The sequence below is a fragment of the Schistocerca piceifrons genome, chromosome 1 (assembly GCF_021461385.2).
Source record: "Schistocerca piceifrons isolate TAMUIC-IGC-003096 chromosome 1, iqSchPice1.1, whole genome shotgun sequence".
Lineage (NCBI taxonomy): Eukaryota > Metazoa > Arthropoda > Insecta > Orthoptera > Acrididae > Schistocerca > Schistocerca piceifrons.
In genome coordinates, this window is record NC_060138.1 from 814,900,336 (window position 1) to 814,919,676 (window position 19,341).

Sequence of the window (19,341 nt, forward strand, 5' to 3'; positions counted from 1 at the left end):
TCTGAACAAATGCATTTGTTCATTCGGTTGACCATATTGTGCAGTGTTCTCTGATTTTCAGAATCAGCAGAAGATTACTTACAACATGAAAGATAGTTTTCCACTGCGTCACTGAACATGCTATGAACAGCCGCTACTTACTGAAGGATCACAAACAGGATGCTATGCCCCTTGCAGTTTCTTCGTTGTGTTCAGAAGACACTAGAGGCCGTAAACATGCTTCGATGCCCCATATATGTACCCATGATATTATATGTGAAGAATTCTGTATTATTTATTTCGATCCTACGTCACTCTGCACACAACCTCCCGCACTTTAATGTAGGAAAGGTATCGAGTTGGCATGGAATCGGTTGCGGAGCAGCTTTCGATATTTGACCTTCATGTAATAGTTGTGATTTGGTAGAACTGACGAGTGTGGCCGGAGATCTGACAGCGGATTGTTTGTTGTAACCGACATTTCGTAATTTGTTACTTTCATCGTGAAATTGTTACAATGATCCAGGGACGAGCTCTTCACTTTGTATTCAAAGTTGCAGACAGAACATTGACAGCAAAATTTTATAGAGAAGTGCTGGGAATGAAGGTAATCTTTTGCTATGTAGTTCTCAGTCCGATTCTACGCCGCAATACTGCAGACTATAGCTAATTCCATTTTACCCTAGGTTTTGCGACACGAAGAATTTACTGAAGGTTGCGCAGCTGCATGCAACGGGTAAGTACACTGTTTGGATTGCGTGTTCAATACGCAAGTTTTTGTGTGATGTGTGCATCATGCTAGAGATATCGCACAATGATGTGATGTGAAACGTGTCAGTAATCATTAAAAAGAGCAACACAGTGCACCCAGCACCGTTTTTTTACACTTAACAACTGTTCACCTAGTGTATATATGGACTTAAGTTTCTTGGAAAGACAGTCAAATATTGAGTCGACGAAAATATATAATTTTCCGTTCTACTGTGAGCTTAAGTCGCGAGTAGGTGCTGTTTTTAGTTGCAGTACTGTTAGTTGTAATTAGGTGGCCATTTGATAATGAGAAGTACAGTGCAGCACTCTGAGAAAAAATATGCAACAGATTGTTGTTGCTTCATTTCCTTATACAACTGAACAGTACATTACGCTGAATACCTACATCATGTTGAGTGAGTCTGATACTGCTTCGGCAAGAAACAACCAGCCACCTTTCAATCTGACTTGGGCGTCGGACTACGCTAAGTATCACTGGGTTGCCACAACTAAGATTTCATATTCACATATGCTGGTTTCACCAACTCTCAACCATATTGTCATCTTTCAACCTAACCTGCACCTCAGCCTATGCAAAGATCAAACTGTCACAATGAACATTCCAAAAAGTAACATCGATGCAAAATTAAAATTTTGTCAGTGTTCTTCCTCTCTTCGTCAGCACAGACATGAAACACCATGCCACATGATCAGTGCATTATAGGACAACGTACACAGTTCCTGGATTCGGTTCTGAGAGGGGGGGGGGGAAAGGGGAGGGAATGTTTGGTCTTTCTAGGATTTTTGTAATAATATCAACAAAATTTTCATCAGTGCTTAGGAGATTACTTTATAATAACTTTACAATAATTGCAGTTCAGAGAAATTATCAATATTTTAAAAGGTTTCCTACAAAAAATTGATAACTGTTTCTATAGGCCTATAGCTGCTGAGACAATGACACTAGGAAGAAATGAGGCAGAACAACTAAGGGAAGAATTGTACCGGAACATGAGAACAATATCCAGGGAAACCCGACTCAAAAGGGCAAGGTTTGCTGGACATGTAGTTAGGATGAGTATGGACAGAATGACGAAGAGAGTGTGGGAAACAACAGGGAGGACAAGGGGAAAGACAGGAACCAAGTGGGTTGTTGAACTTCGGAAGGACTGGTTCGAATTGAGGATCAAGGTCGAAGGAAAGGAAAGTTGGAGGAACAAATATACACCAACAAATATGCCGGAGATCAATGACGGAGAAGAATACAGGAAAAGATTAGATGTCATCAGTGGAGCCGACTGGAGAAACGGAAACTGAATATCTCAGGAGAAGAGTGGGAGAGAAGAAGAGAAAGAATTGAGAGGTTCTGGGAGAAGAGGAAAATGTAGTCCATGAAGGGGCTACCCGTGGCCCTACAGAGGCCGTAACGCAAGAAGAAGAAGAATATAGGCCTATTGAATGAATTGAAGAATGACAGTAGCTATAAACTGTCAACTTTGACATCATCATAATTTATACTATATGAAATGTGTGTGTGCATTCACGGTTATCAGTACTTCATTTAGCACAGCAACTGTGAAACCAAGTCCACATTGTACATTTGTATGAGCTTGTAATTGGGTGAGCATTGTTTCTTTCAGTTGTTTATGCCAACATTTGAGAAATTCAGTCTTTCTATTATATGCTTCAAAGTGGAGGGTTTTCTCCTGTCTGTCTTCCATTACGAAACTGCTTGTGTTTCACCAGTTCTACCCATGGGCAAGTCAGTCAGACCTACAGATATCAAACATCAACTTTGACTCATGATGCGTTAAAGTAGTGTCTGACATCTCATATGTGCAAAAAAAATGAGAATAGACAACTGAACAATATTTGTTTTGCATCTGTAATATTACTTGGAATGTACGTTGAGGTGCCAGACTGATCTGTAGCATAGCCCAAGGTCTAAGTTCTATTAAATTGTGGCGGTGTTGCTGTGAGTTGACGGAGCACATTTAAAGGCTTAAACCTTTGACTCATAAGCAGTGCTGGATTTTCATGTTGGGACCATAAAGACAAGATACGAGAAATTAGGGCTCATACAGATGCATATAGGTAGCTGTTTTTCCCTCATTCTATTTGCGAGTGGAACAGGAAAGGATATGACTAGTAATGGTACAGGATACCCTCTGCCACACACCTTATGGATGCTTGCGAAGTATGTATGTAGATGTAAATTTATTATTGGCATTGGGGTGGCATCAGTGAATGGATCCTTTTTCTGGTCAGAATGTTTCCTGTAGCTAGTCAACCCACAAGTTTGGGCACATGAGCAAACGGCTGAAAAGTGTTGTGTGTTTGGCATAATTCATAATTTTCTAAAATTTTTTGGAGTTTTTGTGGTACTTTATTTGCGAATTTATATATGCAAAAATATAAATGCTTATAACAAAATATTTATTGATAGGGTCTCAGTACCCCCTTTCTGGTTCTGCACTGGTGTTCAGCTCTAATAGAACTTCACTGCAGAGGGAAATATTAAATCTACTGATACCACCTGTCTGCTTTGGCCTATGACATCATCAAAGCAGCAGACATAAATATTTATAACATGCATACCATCACAAGACTTATAGTTAGTCTCTCTAGATCACTTTCTTTGACTTTACCAACTCACAACCCAGCTGCCAACTTTCAACGTGACCTAGACATCATGTCGTGTTAAAGACCAATACATCACCACAACTAAGATTTTGTATTCAGTCATTGCTTTCTGTACTATCAAACTGTCACTTTCAGCCTAGACTACCATTGGCTACACTGTAAGCTCAGTCTAACACTATAACATACATAAAAAAAATCAAAATAAATATTGTTGATACTCTGAACTCTGTTTCTGCGTATGTGATGTCACAAGCTAAAACGCTGTTGTTATGTTTCAGTAGGTTCATCTGAACCCTCTGTAAAGTTATATAGTAACTGCTAATATTAAATTTACTACATGAGTTCTCATAAGAATCTGTATTTTTATAGATAATATCTCATGCTTGGATAATATAAATTTTCTTAAATAATAGTATTTTTTATGCAATCAGGCCATATGACAATCGATGGAGCAAAACAATGGTTGGATATGGCCCTGAAGATACCCATTTTGTTGTGGAACTCACATACAATTACAATGTTCACTCATACGAAAAAGGAAATGACTTCATTGGCATCACTGTGCGATCAAAGGAAGCTATAGAACGCGCCAAAGCAGTTGGTTGGCCACTGGAGCAGGAGAATGGATTACATGTTGCAACAGCGCCTGGAGGTTACAAATTTTTCCTCATCAATGATTCGCAGCCAACTGGTAGAGGTATAAATATTAAATTTTATCAAATACATAATATTTAATTAAGGACCCTTAAGTGCTGTCACAGAAAAAGTATTTGCTTTTATGTGTAGCAAGAGGAACATGACCCATTACTTTCAGAAATAGCTAACCTAATCGAAAGCGGAACTAAGAGCTACAAGGTAGTAAAGTATTACTGTAAACCATTTCATTAATGACAGTTAGTGATACTTAGCAGCACTGTGAGAAATATAAAATACACAGTTTAGTTAATGGGTAATATAAATTGTGAATCTAGACGAGTTTTGCCAGTATATGCAAAGTAAATGTCCATCATAAATAATTTTCTAATTTTGATGTGGACGTCTAAGGAACTGTAAGAGTTGCTAGGTTTCAGATTGTCAACAGTCACTGAAAGAAGTTATGTAGTTTTCCTTTCTCTTTTGAGCCGTCCCTTTGTTGCTTGGTACTGGCTTGCCATCTGTGCACATGATGTTAATACAGCTGCTTCAGTTTTCTCCAAAGCTCCCGCAACCACTACTACTACTTCCACAACCGTAGACGCAGTGTCTATCTTGCTCGTAGCCACACATACAGCCACAGCTTTACATTTCTTTCCTAGCCATTGCTGCTTTGCACATTCTGCCAATCTCATTGTTTACGCATCTGTATTTTCTTTTAACACAACATTGGAGACCAAGCCTAAGCGTAGATCAGCCGCAGCTTTGTGTTAAAAAGACCATGCCCAAGTATAAGTTTGTCTGTGATTTTCTCGGCCCATGAGTAACCTGTTGTTCAAAGACTGGACTCATTTCATTTTACAAACGTCCTACGACTTAGCACTGGTGCTGCTTTCTGTTGTCAATCATCATCATCATCATCATCATCATCATCATCATCATCATCATTTAAGACTGATTATGCCTTTCAGCGTTCAGTCTGGAGCATAGTCCCCATTATAAAATTCCTCCATGATCCCCTATTCCGTGCTAACATTGGTGCCTCTTCTGATGTTAAACCTATTACTTCAAAATCATTCTTAAACGAATCCAGGTACCTTCTCCTTGGTCTGCCCCGACTCCTCCTACCCTCTACTGCTGATCCCATGAGTCTCTTGGGTAACCTTGCTTCTCCCATGCATGCAACATGACCCCACCATCTAAGCCTGTTCGCCCTGACTGCTACATCTATAGAGTTCACTCCCAGTTTTTCTTTGATTTCCTCATTGTGGACACCCTCCTGCCATTGTTCCCATCTACTAGTACCTGCAATCATCCTAGTTACTTTCATATCCGTTACCTCATCCTCATTGATAAGGTAACCTGAATCCACCAAGCTTTCACTCCCATACAACAAAGTTGGTCGAAAGATTGAACGGTGCACAGATAACTTAGTCTTGGTACTGACATCCTTCTTGCAGAAGAGAGTATATCGTAGCTGAGCACTCACTGCATTAGCTTTGCTACACCTCGCTTCCAGTTCTTTCACTATGTTGCCATCCTGTGAGAATATGCATCCTAAGTACTTGAAACTGTCCACCTGGTCTAACTTTGTTCCTCCTATTTGGCACTCAATCCGTTTGTATCTCTTTCCCACTGACATTACTTTCGTTTTGGAGATGCTAATCTTCATTCCATAGTCCTTACATTTCTGATCTAGCTCTGAAATATTACTTTGCAAACTTTCAATCGACTCTGCCATCACAACTAAGTCATCCACATATGCAAGACTGCTTATTTTGTGTTCACACACCTTAATCTCACCCAGCCAGTCTATTGTTTTCAACATATGATCCATATATTATATGAACAATAGTGGAGACAGGTTGCAGCCTTGTCTTACCCCTGAAACTCCTCTGAACCATGAACTCAATTTACCGTCAACTCTAACTGCTGCCTGACTATCCATGTAAAGACCTTTAATTGCTTGCAAAAGTTTGCCTCCTATTCCATAATCTCGTAGAACAGACAATAACTTCCTCCTACGAACCCGGTCATATGCCTTTTCTAGATCTATAAAGCATAGATACAATTCCCTGTTCCACTCATAAGACTTCTCCATTATTTGCCGTAAGCTAAAGATCTGGTCCTGACAACCTCTAAGAGGCCTAAACCCACACTGATTTTCATCCAATTGGTCCTCAACTAATACTCGCACTTTCCTTTCAACAATACCTGAGAAGATTTTACCCACAATGCTGATTAAAGAGATACCTCTGTAGTTGTTACAATCTTTTCTGTTTCCATGTTTAAAGATTGGTGTGATTACTGCTTTTGTCCAGTCTGATGGAACCTGTCCCGACTCCCAGGCCATTTCAATTATCCTGTGTAGCCATTTAATACCTGACATTCCACTGTATTTGATGAGTTCCGACTAATTTTCATCCACCCCAGCTGCTTTATTGCACTGCAATCTATTGACCATTTTCACCACTTCCTCAAATGTGATCCTATTTCCATCCTCATTCCAATCCCATTGTACATCGAAATCTGGAACATTACTGATCGTATTTTCACCTACATTGAGCAACTCTTCAAAATATTCCCTCCACCTGCCCAAGGAATCCACAGGATTCACAAGCAGTTTTCCTGACCTGTCTAAAATACTTGTCATTTCCTTCTTACCTCCCTTTCGAAGACTGCTAATTACACTCCAGAATGGTTTTCCAGCAGCTTGACCCAAAGTCTCCAACCTGTTTCCAAAGTCTTCCCAAGATTTCTTCTTGGATGCTGCAATTATCTGTTTGGCTTTGTTTCTTTCTTCAACATAACTTTCTCTGTCTACCTGAGTTCTAGTATGTAGCCATTTTTGATACGCCTTCTTTTTCCTTTTACAGGCTGCCTTGACTGTGTCATTCCACCAAGCTGTTTGCTTCATCCTACCGTTACACACTACTGTTCCAAGACATTCTTTAGCCACTTCTAGTACTGTGTCCCTGTACCTTGTCCATTCCTTTTCAAATGACTGTAATTGACTACATTCAACTAACTGGTACCTTTCTGAGATCATTGTTATGTACTTGTGCTTGATTTCCTTATCCTGAAGTTTCTCCACTCTTATCCTCCTACATATGGACCTGGCCTCCTGCACTTTCGGTCTCACAACACAAATTTCGCTGCAGATTAAATAATGATCAGTGTCATCAAAGAATCCCCTGAATACACGTGTGTCCCTCACAGTCTTCCTGAATTCCTGATCTGTTATTATATAGTCAATGACAGATCTGGTTCCCCTGCCTTCCCAAGTATACCGATGAATGTTCTTATGTTTAGAAAAGGAGTTTGTGATTACTAAGCCCATACTGGCACAGAAATCCAAGAGTTGTTTCCCGTTCCTGTTGGCCTCCATATCCTCTCCAAATTTACCCATAACCTTTTCATACCCTTCTGTTCGATTTCCAATCCTGGCATTAAAATCACCCATGAGCAGAACACTGTCCTTGTCCTTTACTCTAACAACTACATCACTGAGTGCCTCATAAAAACTATTCATCTTATCTTGATCTGTCCCTTCACAATGCGAATATACTGACACCATCCTAATTTTCTTGCTAGACACTGTCAAATCTATCCACATCAGTCGTTCGTTTACATACCTTATTGCAACTACGCTGGGTTCCATTCCTTTCCTGATGTAAAGCCCTACACCCCATTGTGCTATTCCTGCTTTGACTCCTGACAGGTAGACCTTGTATTCTTCCTCTTCTTTCTCACACCTTACCCGAATGTCACTAACATTTTGAAAGAAGCATTAGCGAAAGTAATAGCTGCTATCATGAATGGCTAAGCCAATATGATCAAATTGACATAATTTCTTGCATGTACTGTTGAGGTTTTGCAGTTTGCTGTAATTTTGCTACAAACAGGTCACATTGTTGAGTGAGCAAGAAATTTTGGAAGCTCTTGAGGAAGAAATTGCTCAGTAACTTGCCTCACACTTCTTTCGTGGATGATTACACTTTCTGTCTTCATCATTTTAAAATTTGTAATCTGTCGAAGAATTAAAGTGCATATGAAAAATAAATCTTCAATCTTGGCCCTTTTTTGGTGTGTGTTGCTGTTGTAGATATGCAATTACATATGCCAGTAACACTTTAAATGATGGCATAAATATTCTTCTAATCGGCCTGTCTCCAGAGTGATAATGAACATGTCATCACAGTTGAAAACTTTTGCCGGACTGGGACTCGAACCTGGATTTCCCATCTGTCACAAACATTTTTCTTATCTTTTAGGCTGCATGGATGGCTCAAACTTTTGTTGTCACATGTTTCCCTCTATTCCTTTCTTCTTGTCCTCTATCCTTTATCCAACCAATGTTGGGTTGGGATTGGTATGGCATTTCTCCAATTTTGTGGAGAGTGAACTATACTCATATACAGATGATGGGGTACCACTCAAATGCATTTTAAAACTATTGCTGGCTCACCCACAGGGAGGAATCTTTGTACCCCTTCTGTTTGAATCTAGTGCGACCACAGGATCAAATGTGACATCATGTATTCCAAAGTATTTGTCCATTGTGTATCTAAGGTGGGATGTGGGAACCAGCCTGGCATTTACGTAGGTGGATGTGGGAAAACTGCATCCAGGCTGGCTGGCACGTTGCTTCCCGCTGTAAACCGTGAGGCAGATTCAGTCCATAAACGGTTCACCTACCAATGTCCCGGACACATGACTATCAATATGGTTGTATCCACCCACCTATGTCAAGACATTATAATTTTATTTGTAGCAGGAAACAATTCGACGCTTTCTGTTGGCACTGGCCGGCTTATGAAAGATGTGATGGACACTATTTGTTTGGACTGACTCCATCTAGACAATGCAAAACTAAATTGAAAATGTCTACTGAAATACAAGAAATTGTGCCTGATGACTCATAGGAGAGGCACCCTGTACAATCTGTCTGAAAACTTCAGAAGTTTTTATGTCTCTTCCACAATTACAACATGCTTTGCTGATTCTCAAAACTAGTGTTAGCAATGTGTGCAAAATTCTAGTAAGTGGTTTCTCCTTTCACTCATTTGTGACTCCAGTTCATCTTCTCCTACTTTGTTTCCCCTCTCTTCCATTTACTACTATCAGATTATAGACCCTATCACAATTAAATTTTCATATCCAGTAACATGCTGAATGATTTGTTTTCTCACATCATAAATTCTCCCCCCCCCCCCCTCTCTCTCTCCACTATGGAATTAGTAGACACACATACTTGTATTACTGTGGTGCGACATGGTTTTATATGTGTCTTGGCTACAGTAATCTTCCAGGAAGTTCTTTTATGTAACTACACATTAAAGGGATCTAATATTCCTTGCTCTGAGCCATAGGGTGATTGTCCTGGTGACAACGTGCGAGATTGGAATGAGAGATTATTTTACCCAGGAAAATACCATCATCGTTAAACCATACAGCAGCAGTGTATGTCTTAGGGAAATAGAACCCATGGCAATAAAGTTTGGTTAATGAAGTCAGAATGGTCGATCGGGCAACACTGGTGACTCTACACTACACCTGCATAGCGGCCCGTGTTGACAGCTGTCCCCAACGTAGTTCAGTTGAGCACAGTGTGTGTTCTGTGTTAGACCTGTTGGATGAAGTGCTTGTTTAGTGTGTTGGTTCTGAACTGAGAACAGGACAGTGAACGAGCAAAGGATCAAGTTAAAGTTTTGTTTTAAGCTTGGCAAGACACCGAAAGAAACGCATGCAATGCTGGTACATGTTTATGGGGATCAAGCACTGTCCATGAAGTGTGTGTACAAGTGGTTCACCCATTTTAAATGAGGCCGGGAAAGTGTTTCTGACAATCCCTGTAGCAGACAACCAGTGACTGCCGTCAATGACAAAAACATTGAGGAAATTACGACATTAATCACAAACAACTGTCGATTAACTGTGCACATGATAGCGGATGAACTGCAGGTGAACTGGGAATCCATATGACAGATCCTTACCCAGGAGTTAGGGAAGAGGAAAACATGTTTGTCATCTTGTGCTACATCACTTGACTGACGATCTGAAGCAGGCACGTTTAGAGGCTTCACAGGATTTTGTAAAAACGTTAGATGCGACACCCAATTTCTTGAACCGTATTGCCACCGAGGATGAAACATGGTGTCTCTGGTACGACCCTGAAACAAAAAAAGCACGGAATGGCGTTCTCTGACATCACCTCGTCGGAAAAATGTCAGAGCCGAAAAATCACACATCAAAATGATTCTCATCACCTTTTTTGATAGTCAAGGCGTTGTCCACAAGGAATTTCTACCTTAGGGAATGACGTTGAACACTGCACAGTACATTGAAATTTTGACCCGTTTCATGCAACCTCTTTGCAGGGTACTACCCCAGTACGCACAACAAGGTTCCTAGGTTTTTGTTCATGACAACGCTCGTCCACACACAGCCAGTATCATCAAATATTTCCTGACAGAAAAGGGGGTGGCACAATTTGAACATCCACCATATTCACCAGATCTCAATCCTCCAGACTTCTTCCTATTCCCTCGACTCAAACTTGATTTGAAAGGAAAGAGATTTGACAATATTCCTGACGTCCAACGAAACATGACGTCTGTTTTGAACACCATCCCAAAGAAAGACTTCGTGCAAAGTTTCCAGGACGTGTATCGCAGAGCTCAGCAGTGCATAGTTATGGGAGGTGACCATTTTGAAGGACAGTAAGGCAACTGTAGTTCATAGTTCATCTTCTTTAATGTTACAGGACTATTCACCGAACTTTATTGTCAGAGACGGTATAACACTTCTGTATAATTCACATAATTTTGTTACTTTAAATTTGAGTTATTAATTTAATTACTGCTTTCTCCCAAAAGGCCAATGAAAAACACCCACTACAATAACTAGATACAACATGAACATCACCCACTATATCATAAAAAATTTTGAGTGAGAAATCGACACCACTAAAAAGGAAAACTGGCAAGAAAACTATACAGGAAGCAACGAAGCTGCAAAAAAAGACATTGGATTGGAAAAGAGGAAAAGAGAAATTTGGTGGAAAGAAGTTTGAGGAATTACTCTGGAAGAGGTCCTCTAGAAAAATTGGACACAAGAAGCAATTCAGGCACTAAAAGAAATAAACATCCAGATTATTCCAATTTTCTCTGCTGCTTTCTGCAGTATTTAAAGTTTATTTTGTGCCTCAGTGATGTCTTCAGCAGTTAGTTGTATGTCATCAGCAATAGTTAGTCTAATTATAGACCTTTGACTTTAGGTCCTAATGGGAGTTTTGGAACACCTGCTTTTCTCCATTCTCTTACAACTTTTTCAAGGGCACAGTCTGAGAGGATTCAGTTAGTTTCTAAATTACCTCATCACTCGTCTTCAGCTCCGAACAGTCTGTGAACCCACAACTAATTGATAATTATATTCATCTTACATCTTTTGAAGAATTCTGTTTATATCCAAAACCAGAACTCAAAAACCCGGGTTTGTATGAAGTTGTTTTATTATGCCTTTCATATAAGCATGATCTTAATCAGTTAGTACATCTTTTATGAACCAGCTTCAAGCTTACAAAGCAAAAACAAGAGTATATACATAATCATTGAGTTGCAAAATGACTGTGTGGACGATGTGGCCTATTTTACACCATATTTTAGTCCTACATGACAATGCTTTGCTGAGTGTATTTATATGTGTTTTGACGATGCCATTACGGCTTTATCACATTAGGACATGGTGTAGAACAGATCCGAAGGTGGTCATTATGGACAGAAACCGGTCTTCGTCCAAGGACTTTATATTGCAATCAAAGACTGGGATAAAAAAATATTTGACAGTACCTGGATCACTGTTTGTATTCGCGACTGTGTCACAGCTTGTGAAACATTTGTATTTACATTATTAATATTCTGGTCATTGGTATTCCACATCATCATGTTTCATGCAGAAGATTCTTTGTCACCACCAATCACTGTGCATGTCATGATGTCAATCACAGCTTTAATGTTCCAGGGCAGCACAAAGCTCTTGCGGAATATCTCAGAAAAATAACAAAACACACGAAACAAGACCAGCTCCTTACCAAATCTTCCCATAAAATAATTTAACTTTTAATCTCTGTACGATTTTTCTAAATGACCAAATGAACAGATGCCTACTAATAAAGCTTCCTCACTCGTATTCAAAATTGGCATAAGATTTCTCCCTCAACCAACGAAGTAATTTATTTTCAAAAACTTTGGCCACAAACTATCTGAGAAATCAAGACTCTCACAAGTTGAAGGTAGAAGGGATTGACCATGCCCTTGGTGTACTCCTGTGCCTTTTTAAAAGTTTTTGCTCAGCTCTCACATAAATTACACTTTTGACTTTGTACATGTGAGTACTTTCCTTACCACACAAATATCATAAGTAAAGTTATGGAAGGAGAGTAAATAATTTATGAGTAGAAGAGACCACTCAAGTAGTTGCAGTGGGTCATGATGCATGCAAAATGAATGAAAACTTGCCAGTTTGTACAAATCCTTTGATAAGCTAAAGAGAACATACATGCTTGCGTGTGTGCCCAAACTCGCACACACCTGTGCACTTACATTGTGCCACTTCCGCTGATCCTCCTCAGCCCAACACACCACCTTGACATTTGCATCCACCTCTCTGATGGCTCCATCCATACATCTCCACTCCGCCAGCCATCTGATCATTTCGTGAGACATGTGTAGGAGAAAGTAATATATTGTCACATTTTTCCCGGAACATGCTCTCAATTTAAAATGGAGTGTAATGAAATTTGTGCACTACAAGAACTGCACTCTGTAACATGCTCTAATTGGAAAAGGAATCTCTGTAGTATGGGCCAGTGTGCAATCTGGAAGCATTGTAAAAGGGCCTCTTTACATCTCAGCAGCTGGAAGGATGTGTGCCACAGTCATTTGATAGACTTCTCCAACTGTAGCTTGTTATTACTCACTTTCTACTATTCTTCTTCTTAGTACTGAATGATCCTATGCCTATGCCTCATTATACACAACATTGTTCGAACCAGAAGCACTCTACTCATCAGAGACATACTCTCCACCACAAAACATTAAAACCGCATCAAGAAACTTAAACAAGTCCAGCACAACACTGTCATCAAGACATACGAAGAACAATCACTTGATATATCATGTCTACAGAATTGCTGTATTCATTATTGTAAACATTTTATTAACCATAATTCAAGACATACAAAATGAAGTTAAAGGATGCTAGTTATTGGCATGTCATCAGAAAAAAGTTTGTGCCATGTCTTACATTCAAGTAGAATGTATATTATCAAAAGCAGATTAACATGCACATTCTTGACAATTTAAAACATTGTACTTAACTAGGTCTTGAACCTGACACCTTGTTTTTAGCAGATGCTCTTAGAAAATTAGTTATCTAGACATGCTACCTGTCCTATATCTCACAGGTACCATTTCTCACTACTTCTTTCCTACTTCCTAAATTAGATTGTCAGTGCAGGACACAGTCTCCATATATCAGGCAGTTTTCGTAAGACTTTCAACTTTGCCGCAAACAGAAATATTCATTCTGGGAGTTGAACGTGGATAAAATGTTAAATGAAGTAACTTGAAGTAGAGCAAGATAAGTTTTTAATCATGTTGCATCCTCTTGTTTGTTGAAAACTTTTAGCAACACTGAGCAATACAATTACTCCTAATCAGTTGAGTGCTGGTTTCTCGTTCGTCTGTGCCCCAGCAGTGTGCATCATGTTACTTAAAAATAAGTTCAAAGAAAGCTTGCTAGCTGTTTGAATATACTCTGACTGACTAGTGGCTTTACAGACCTGTGGTAGGAAGCAGTGTTCATCCTTCTCTTGCAACTATGAAAAATGAATCATTGCCAGTGGTTATTTTAGTATTACTCTAACTGGTTGTGTAGGAAAAACACAACACTCTACGGCCAGCAGGTGTCTGACCAGGCACAAGACTCTTGAAAGCTATTTACTTTGTCACATTCGGTGTGAATTCAGGGGATATCACTCGTCTGTCGAAAACCTCACCCTGCTGGAGGCAGTGTTGTAACAATGTCTCCTATGTTGGCAATACCTCAGAAATATTATCTTCGATCCTCAGATGGCCTAAAACACTGCTTAGAGGTATATTATTCTTGGACAGCTCTGTAAATGGAGCTTGAATATCTGTTATCCTACAGTACATTATCTCGTGCCATTCTTTTAAACATTTATTCACTGATCTCATCAGACAGATATGAACTGGAGAATCATTAAGGATTTGTTTCTGTGTAACAGTATTTTGTATAGCTATAACTGATATAATGATACCAGTTCAGTTTTCAGTCAAATATTTGTTTATATATGATCTCTTCAGTGCAGATGTGCGCAACACTCAAAATCTTATGGGAATCAGCGAAATGCTGCAAGTAATGGGGATAATGGGCTTGGGAACTGTGTCAGTAGGGTGCGGATAAGTTTAGAAATTTGGTCTGACAGGAGGTGTGCCAGGATTGTCCATGCAGTTGCAATGACCACTGTATCCAGATGGCTCAGTAGTCAGAACATCTGCCTAGTAAGCAAGAGACCTGGATTCCAATCCTGGTCCGCCACAAATTTTCAACTTTCCCCATTGATGTAAATTAATGCCCACTAGCAGCTATATGTCGTAATTCCTTTGAGTCATAAACATTTATTTGTTTGACAGTGAGTTTGCTGTATTCTGTACTTTAACTGCCTTGCAAAGACTGTTCGTCAGTTGCATCAGTCAGTGTAGCTTTTAAAATCAAGTTGCTTTCAACTTTACATTGTTCTCAACTTTAATAACGCAGTTTGAATTTCACGATTTATTTATTTATTAGCATCATAAAACATGCCCTCTTGTGTGTCTGAAGTAGGTAGTACAGTGTGTCAATACTTTGAAAAGTTTCTACATAACAGTACCTTAAAATCTAATCATACAATATAAGATAATTGTAAAGAAAATGAAATGAAAATAAGCAGTGAAACAAGAGACAAATGTGTTATCTTGCTTCTTGTGTAACTTTCTCTTGTGAATTGTGATGCCTCAATACATCTTGAGGTTTTCCCAGCACTGAGTGGGAGTGACAAAATAGCCTGCACGTCAGGCACTACACGAAACTTCACTGATCGTGTAGCATTTCTCTCTTACTCACCATCGCCACTATGGTATCCTTTCGTACCTCATCGTAATTCACATATTCCCCCTCACTCATCCCTCTCTTCTACTGATATTTCTCATACATGTATTTATGTTTCCTATATGTGTATTTATGTTTCCTATATGTGTATTTATGTTTCCTATATGTGTATTTATGTTTCCTATATGTGTATTTCTGTTTCTGATAGCTGCACTGAACTTTTTTAGTTCATTCCTAGATGTAACTAAATATAATGTTTGTGACTATGTTCAGTAATTGGAATGTGTCTGCATTTCTAATTAGATATGTCACTTTACAGTGAGGGAGTTCATGTCTCATGGTTTCCACTTGGTGTGGACATGCGAACAGTACATACTTAGGGGAGACCGGTTAGCTCAAGCACTTGCTGCAAAGTCCACAGTGGCAGTCGGTAGTGCATTGTGCTACAGTTAAACAGCATCCAGGGATAAATTGGCAGGGTCAGTGTTGGCATCTTTGTGCATGATTTTGGCAGCCTTTAGGCAGACTGTATCTACATAAGCCGAGACATTTCTTCTGTCATCGAGGAAAAGTGCTAAATATCTGCTTACAGTGTTTCTTATAACAGGGCTGTTATCTCAGCTAAAGTTTGGATTCTTGTTTAGGGAGAGTTTTCCCTTAAGCAGCATGTATGAATTTTTATTTATAGATATTGTTAATTGGTTTTTCCTGTATCAGCCCTGCACCTTGGAACACATGTGGTTTGCATTTTCCTCAAGCTTCTGAATAGAATCTCCATAGATCAGCATGACATCAGTGTAAGCCACAATTGCATTCGCATCATTAGACCCATCCAGCAGTTTCAACAGCAGCTTTATTGTTAGCTCCCACAGTACTGGTCCACATATTGAGCCTTGTGGACAGCTCCTTGTAATCTTTTCTTATTATCTTATGCCACCTAGCAAGCCATTCGACTGTGCTACCCTTCCAGCAGTCTATGAAACTTAAAGGCATTTTGGGATCTGAAAATTTCTTAATAAATTGAATATCGCAGACCACCATAAATTATCGAAATCACTCGCAATGTCGATGATAATTGTGGCACAATATTTAGTGTTTGCCCTGGTTACAATTTTAAGAGCCTGACTAATGGCGTCATGTATCGATTTACCTTTGCGGAAGTCAAACTGACGTGCAGAGATCTTGGAGCTCTCTGTGCTTTTTAAAGATGCTGGCAGAGTAGCTGCTCCTGAGTTTCTGCCAATGTATTTATTAATCATATATGTCTGTAGCTCTTTGGCAATGCTGGCTCTTGATCGAAGCCTTTCTTTATGACAACTGCATATGCAGATTTCCAGGTTCCTGGAACCCTATCCTGTCTCGATGTCTCATTCAGTAGGTGTGCTAAGAATGGCACTATGATTGGTCCTGTTTTGTGTATCACCTCTGAACAGACATATGAACTCAGTGCCTTGCCACATTTAAGCATGGCTATTGCTACAGCTACTTCTTCCTGAGCAAACGGCAGAGGATATCATTGCTACTGCATTCAGAACTGACCTGGTCATAGAGCACTGATGGATGGTTGTTGTCTGTATTTGTAGAATCATTTGGCAAAAGTGTGTTTAGTGAATGGTAGCTTAGTTCCTCCAGCCGTTCATCACTGTTATTTCTATCTTGCAAATGGTGGACAGGATTGTGGGAGCCTTAATTTTGTCAGTTGGAAGTCACTAGTCACTATATGTTTGTTTCAGAAGCTGGTATATACACTCCTGGAAATTGAAATAAGAACACCGTGAATTCATTGTCCCAGGAAGGGGAAACTTTATTGACACATTCCTGGGGTCAGATACATCACATGATCACACTGACAGAACCACAGGCACATAGACACAGGCAACAGAGCATGCACAATGTCGGCACTAGTACAGTGTATATCCACCTTTCGCAGCAATGCAGGCTGCTATTCTCCCATGGAGACGATCGTAGAGATGCTGGATGTAGTCCTGTGGAACGGCTTGCCATGCCATTTCCACCTGGCGCCTCAGTTGGACCAGCGTTCGTACTGGACGTGCAGACCGCGTGAGACGACGCTTCATCCAGTCCCAAACATGCTCAATGGGGGACAGATCCGGAGATCTTGCTGGCCAGGGTAGTTGACTTACACCTTCTAGAGCACGTTGGGTGGCACGGGATACATGCGGACGTGCATTGTCCTGTTGGAACAGCAAGTTCCCTTGCCGGTCTAGGAATGGCAGAACGATGGTTTCGATGACGGTTTGGATGTACCGTGCACTATTCAGTGTCCCCTCGACGATCACCAGTGGTGTACGGCCAGTGTAGGAGATCGCTCCCCACACCATGATGCCGGGTGTTGGCCCTGTGTGCCTCGGTCGTATGCAGTCCTGATTGTGGCGCTCACCTGCACGGCGCCAAACACGCATACGACCATCATTGGCACCAAGGCAGAAGCGACTCTCATCGTTGAAGACGACACGTCTCCATTCGTCCCTCCATTCACGCCTGTCGCGACACCACTGGAGGCGGGCTGCACGATGTTGGGGCGTGAGCGGAAGATGGCCTAACGGTGTGCGGGACCGTAGCCCAGCTTCATGGAGACGGTTGCAAATGGTCCTCGCCGATACCCCAGGAGCAACAGTGTCCCTAATTTGCTGGGAAGTGGTGGTGCGGTCCCCTACGGCACTGCGTAGGATCCTACGGTCTTGGCGTGCATCCATGCGTCGCTGCGGTCCGGTCCCAGGTCGACGGGCACGTGCACCTTCCGCCGACCACTGGCGACAACATCGATGTACTGTGGAGACCTCACGCCCCACGTGTTGAGCAATTCGGCGGTACGTCCACCCGGCCTCCCGCATGCCCACTATACGCCCTCGCTCAAAGTCCGTCAACTGCACATATGGTTCACGTCCATGCTGTCGCGGCATGCTACCAGTGTTAAAGACTGCGATGGAGCTCCGTATGCCACGGCAAACTGGCTGACACTGACGGCGGCGGTGCACAAATGCTGCGCAGCTAGCGCCATTCGACGGCCAACACCGCGGTTCCTGGTGTGTCCGCTGTGCCGTGCGTGTGATCTTTGCTTGTACAGCCCTCTCGCAGTGTCCGGAGCAAGTATGGTGGGTCTGACACACCGGTGTCAATGTGTTCTTTTTTCCATTTCCAGGAGTATATTTGGCTTTCTATCTCTTCTGCCCTCCCTAGAGAGTGTTGATAATTACTCCTTGCGTTACTGATTTTTCTGCGCAACTCTATCAGTTCCCTACTGCAAGATGACTTGGTAATAGCTCCACATTGCCTCTTTGGGATGTTGTTTGCCTATGCCCACAGCAGGAGCTTGGTAAGGGCCAGAGGTCTTTGTTTTCAGCTATAGGGTGTAGGTTGAAAGAAGCTACATACATAAAAAAAAGTTTTGCATCAGCTTGGTTCCCAGAACTCCTGAGATAGACGTTGACTGTGGATATTGTATCACAGACACAGTCCCTTTGACTGTTCAGAGATGTCACTAAACCCATCCAAAGATGTAAACAACCATGCATGAGCAGCACCTATTATATGGAGGGGGTCCAACAGCCAATCAGTTCGTCATTCCACTAGGAAGGAGGTATACAGCTCTTGTTGTCTGTAGTTCAACCATGCTTAGATGGTCATTACCGCAGTTCAATAATGTCCACACTGTTACTTTGTGCCAGTAAGGAGGAGGGAAGTGTCCAGGCCTCTCTGAGTGAACCAAAGCGATGTTGTTCAGACTTGGAGGAGGTACAGAGAGACAGGATCTTCAGTGACATTCCTTGCTCAGGCCACCCAAGGGCTATTACTGCAGTGGATGACTGCTACCTACGGATTATGGCTTGGAGGAACCCTGACAGCAATGCTACCCTGCTGAATAATGCTTTTCGTGCAGCCACAGGACATCGTGTTACAACTCAAACTGTGCGCAGTAGGGTGCATGCTGCGCAACTTCACTCCTGACGTGCATGGCGAGGTCCATCTTTGCAACCGCGACACCATGCAGCACAGTACAGATGGGCCCAACAACATGCCAAATGGACTGCTCAGGATTGGCATCATGATCTCTTCACCCATGAGTGTCTCATATGCCTTCAACCTGACAATTGTCGGAGATGTGTTTGGAGGCAACCCGGTCAGGTTGAATGCCTTAGACAC

The 19,341-nt window shown here is 41.2% G+C and overlaps 1 protein-coding gene across 1 annotated transcript in view; it reads left to right on the forward strand.

The window, feature by feature from the left end:
* The first annotated feature begins 339 nt into the window (after positions 1 to 339).
* The window catches only part of LOC124714046 (glyoxalase domain-containing protein 4), a 49,495-nt gene continuing 30,493 nt past the window's right edge, over positions 340 to 19,341 (forward strand). Inside the window, 3 exon segments of the mRNA XM_047242990.1 lie at positions 340 to 586; positions 666 to 715; positions 3,804 to 4,069. Coding sequence (XP_047098946.1) covers positions 497 to 586; positions 666 to 715; positions 3,804 to 4,069 — 406 coding nt within the window. The 5' untranslated portion in view covers positions 340 to 496.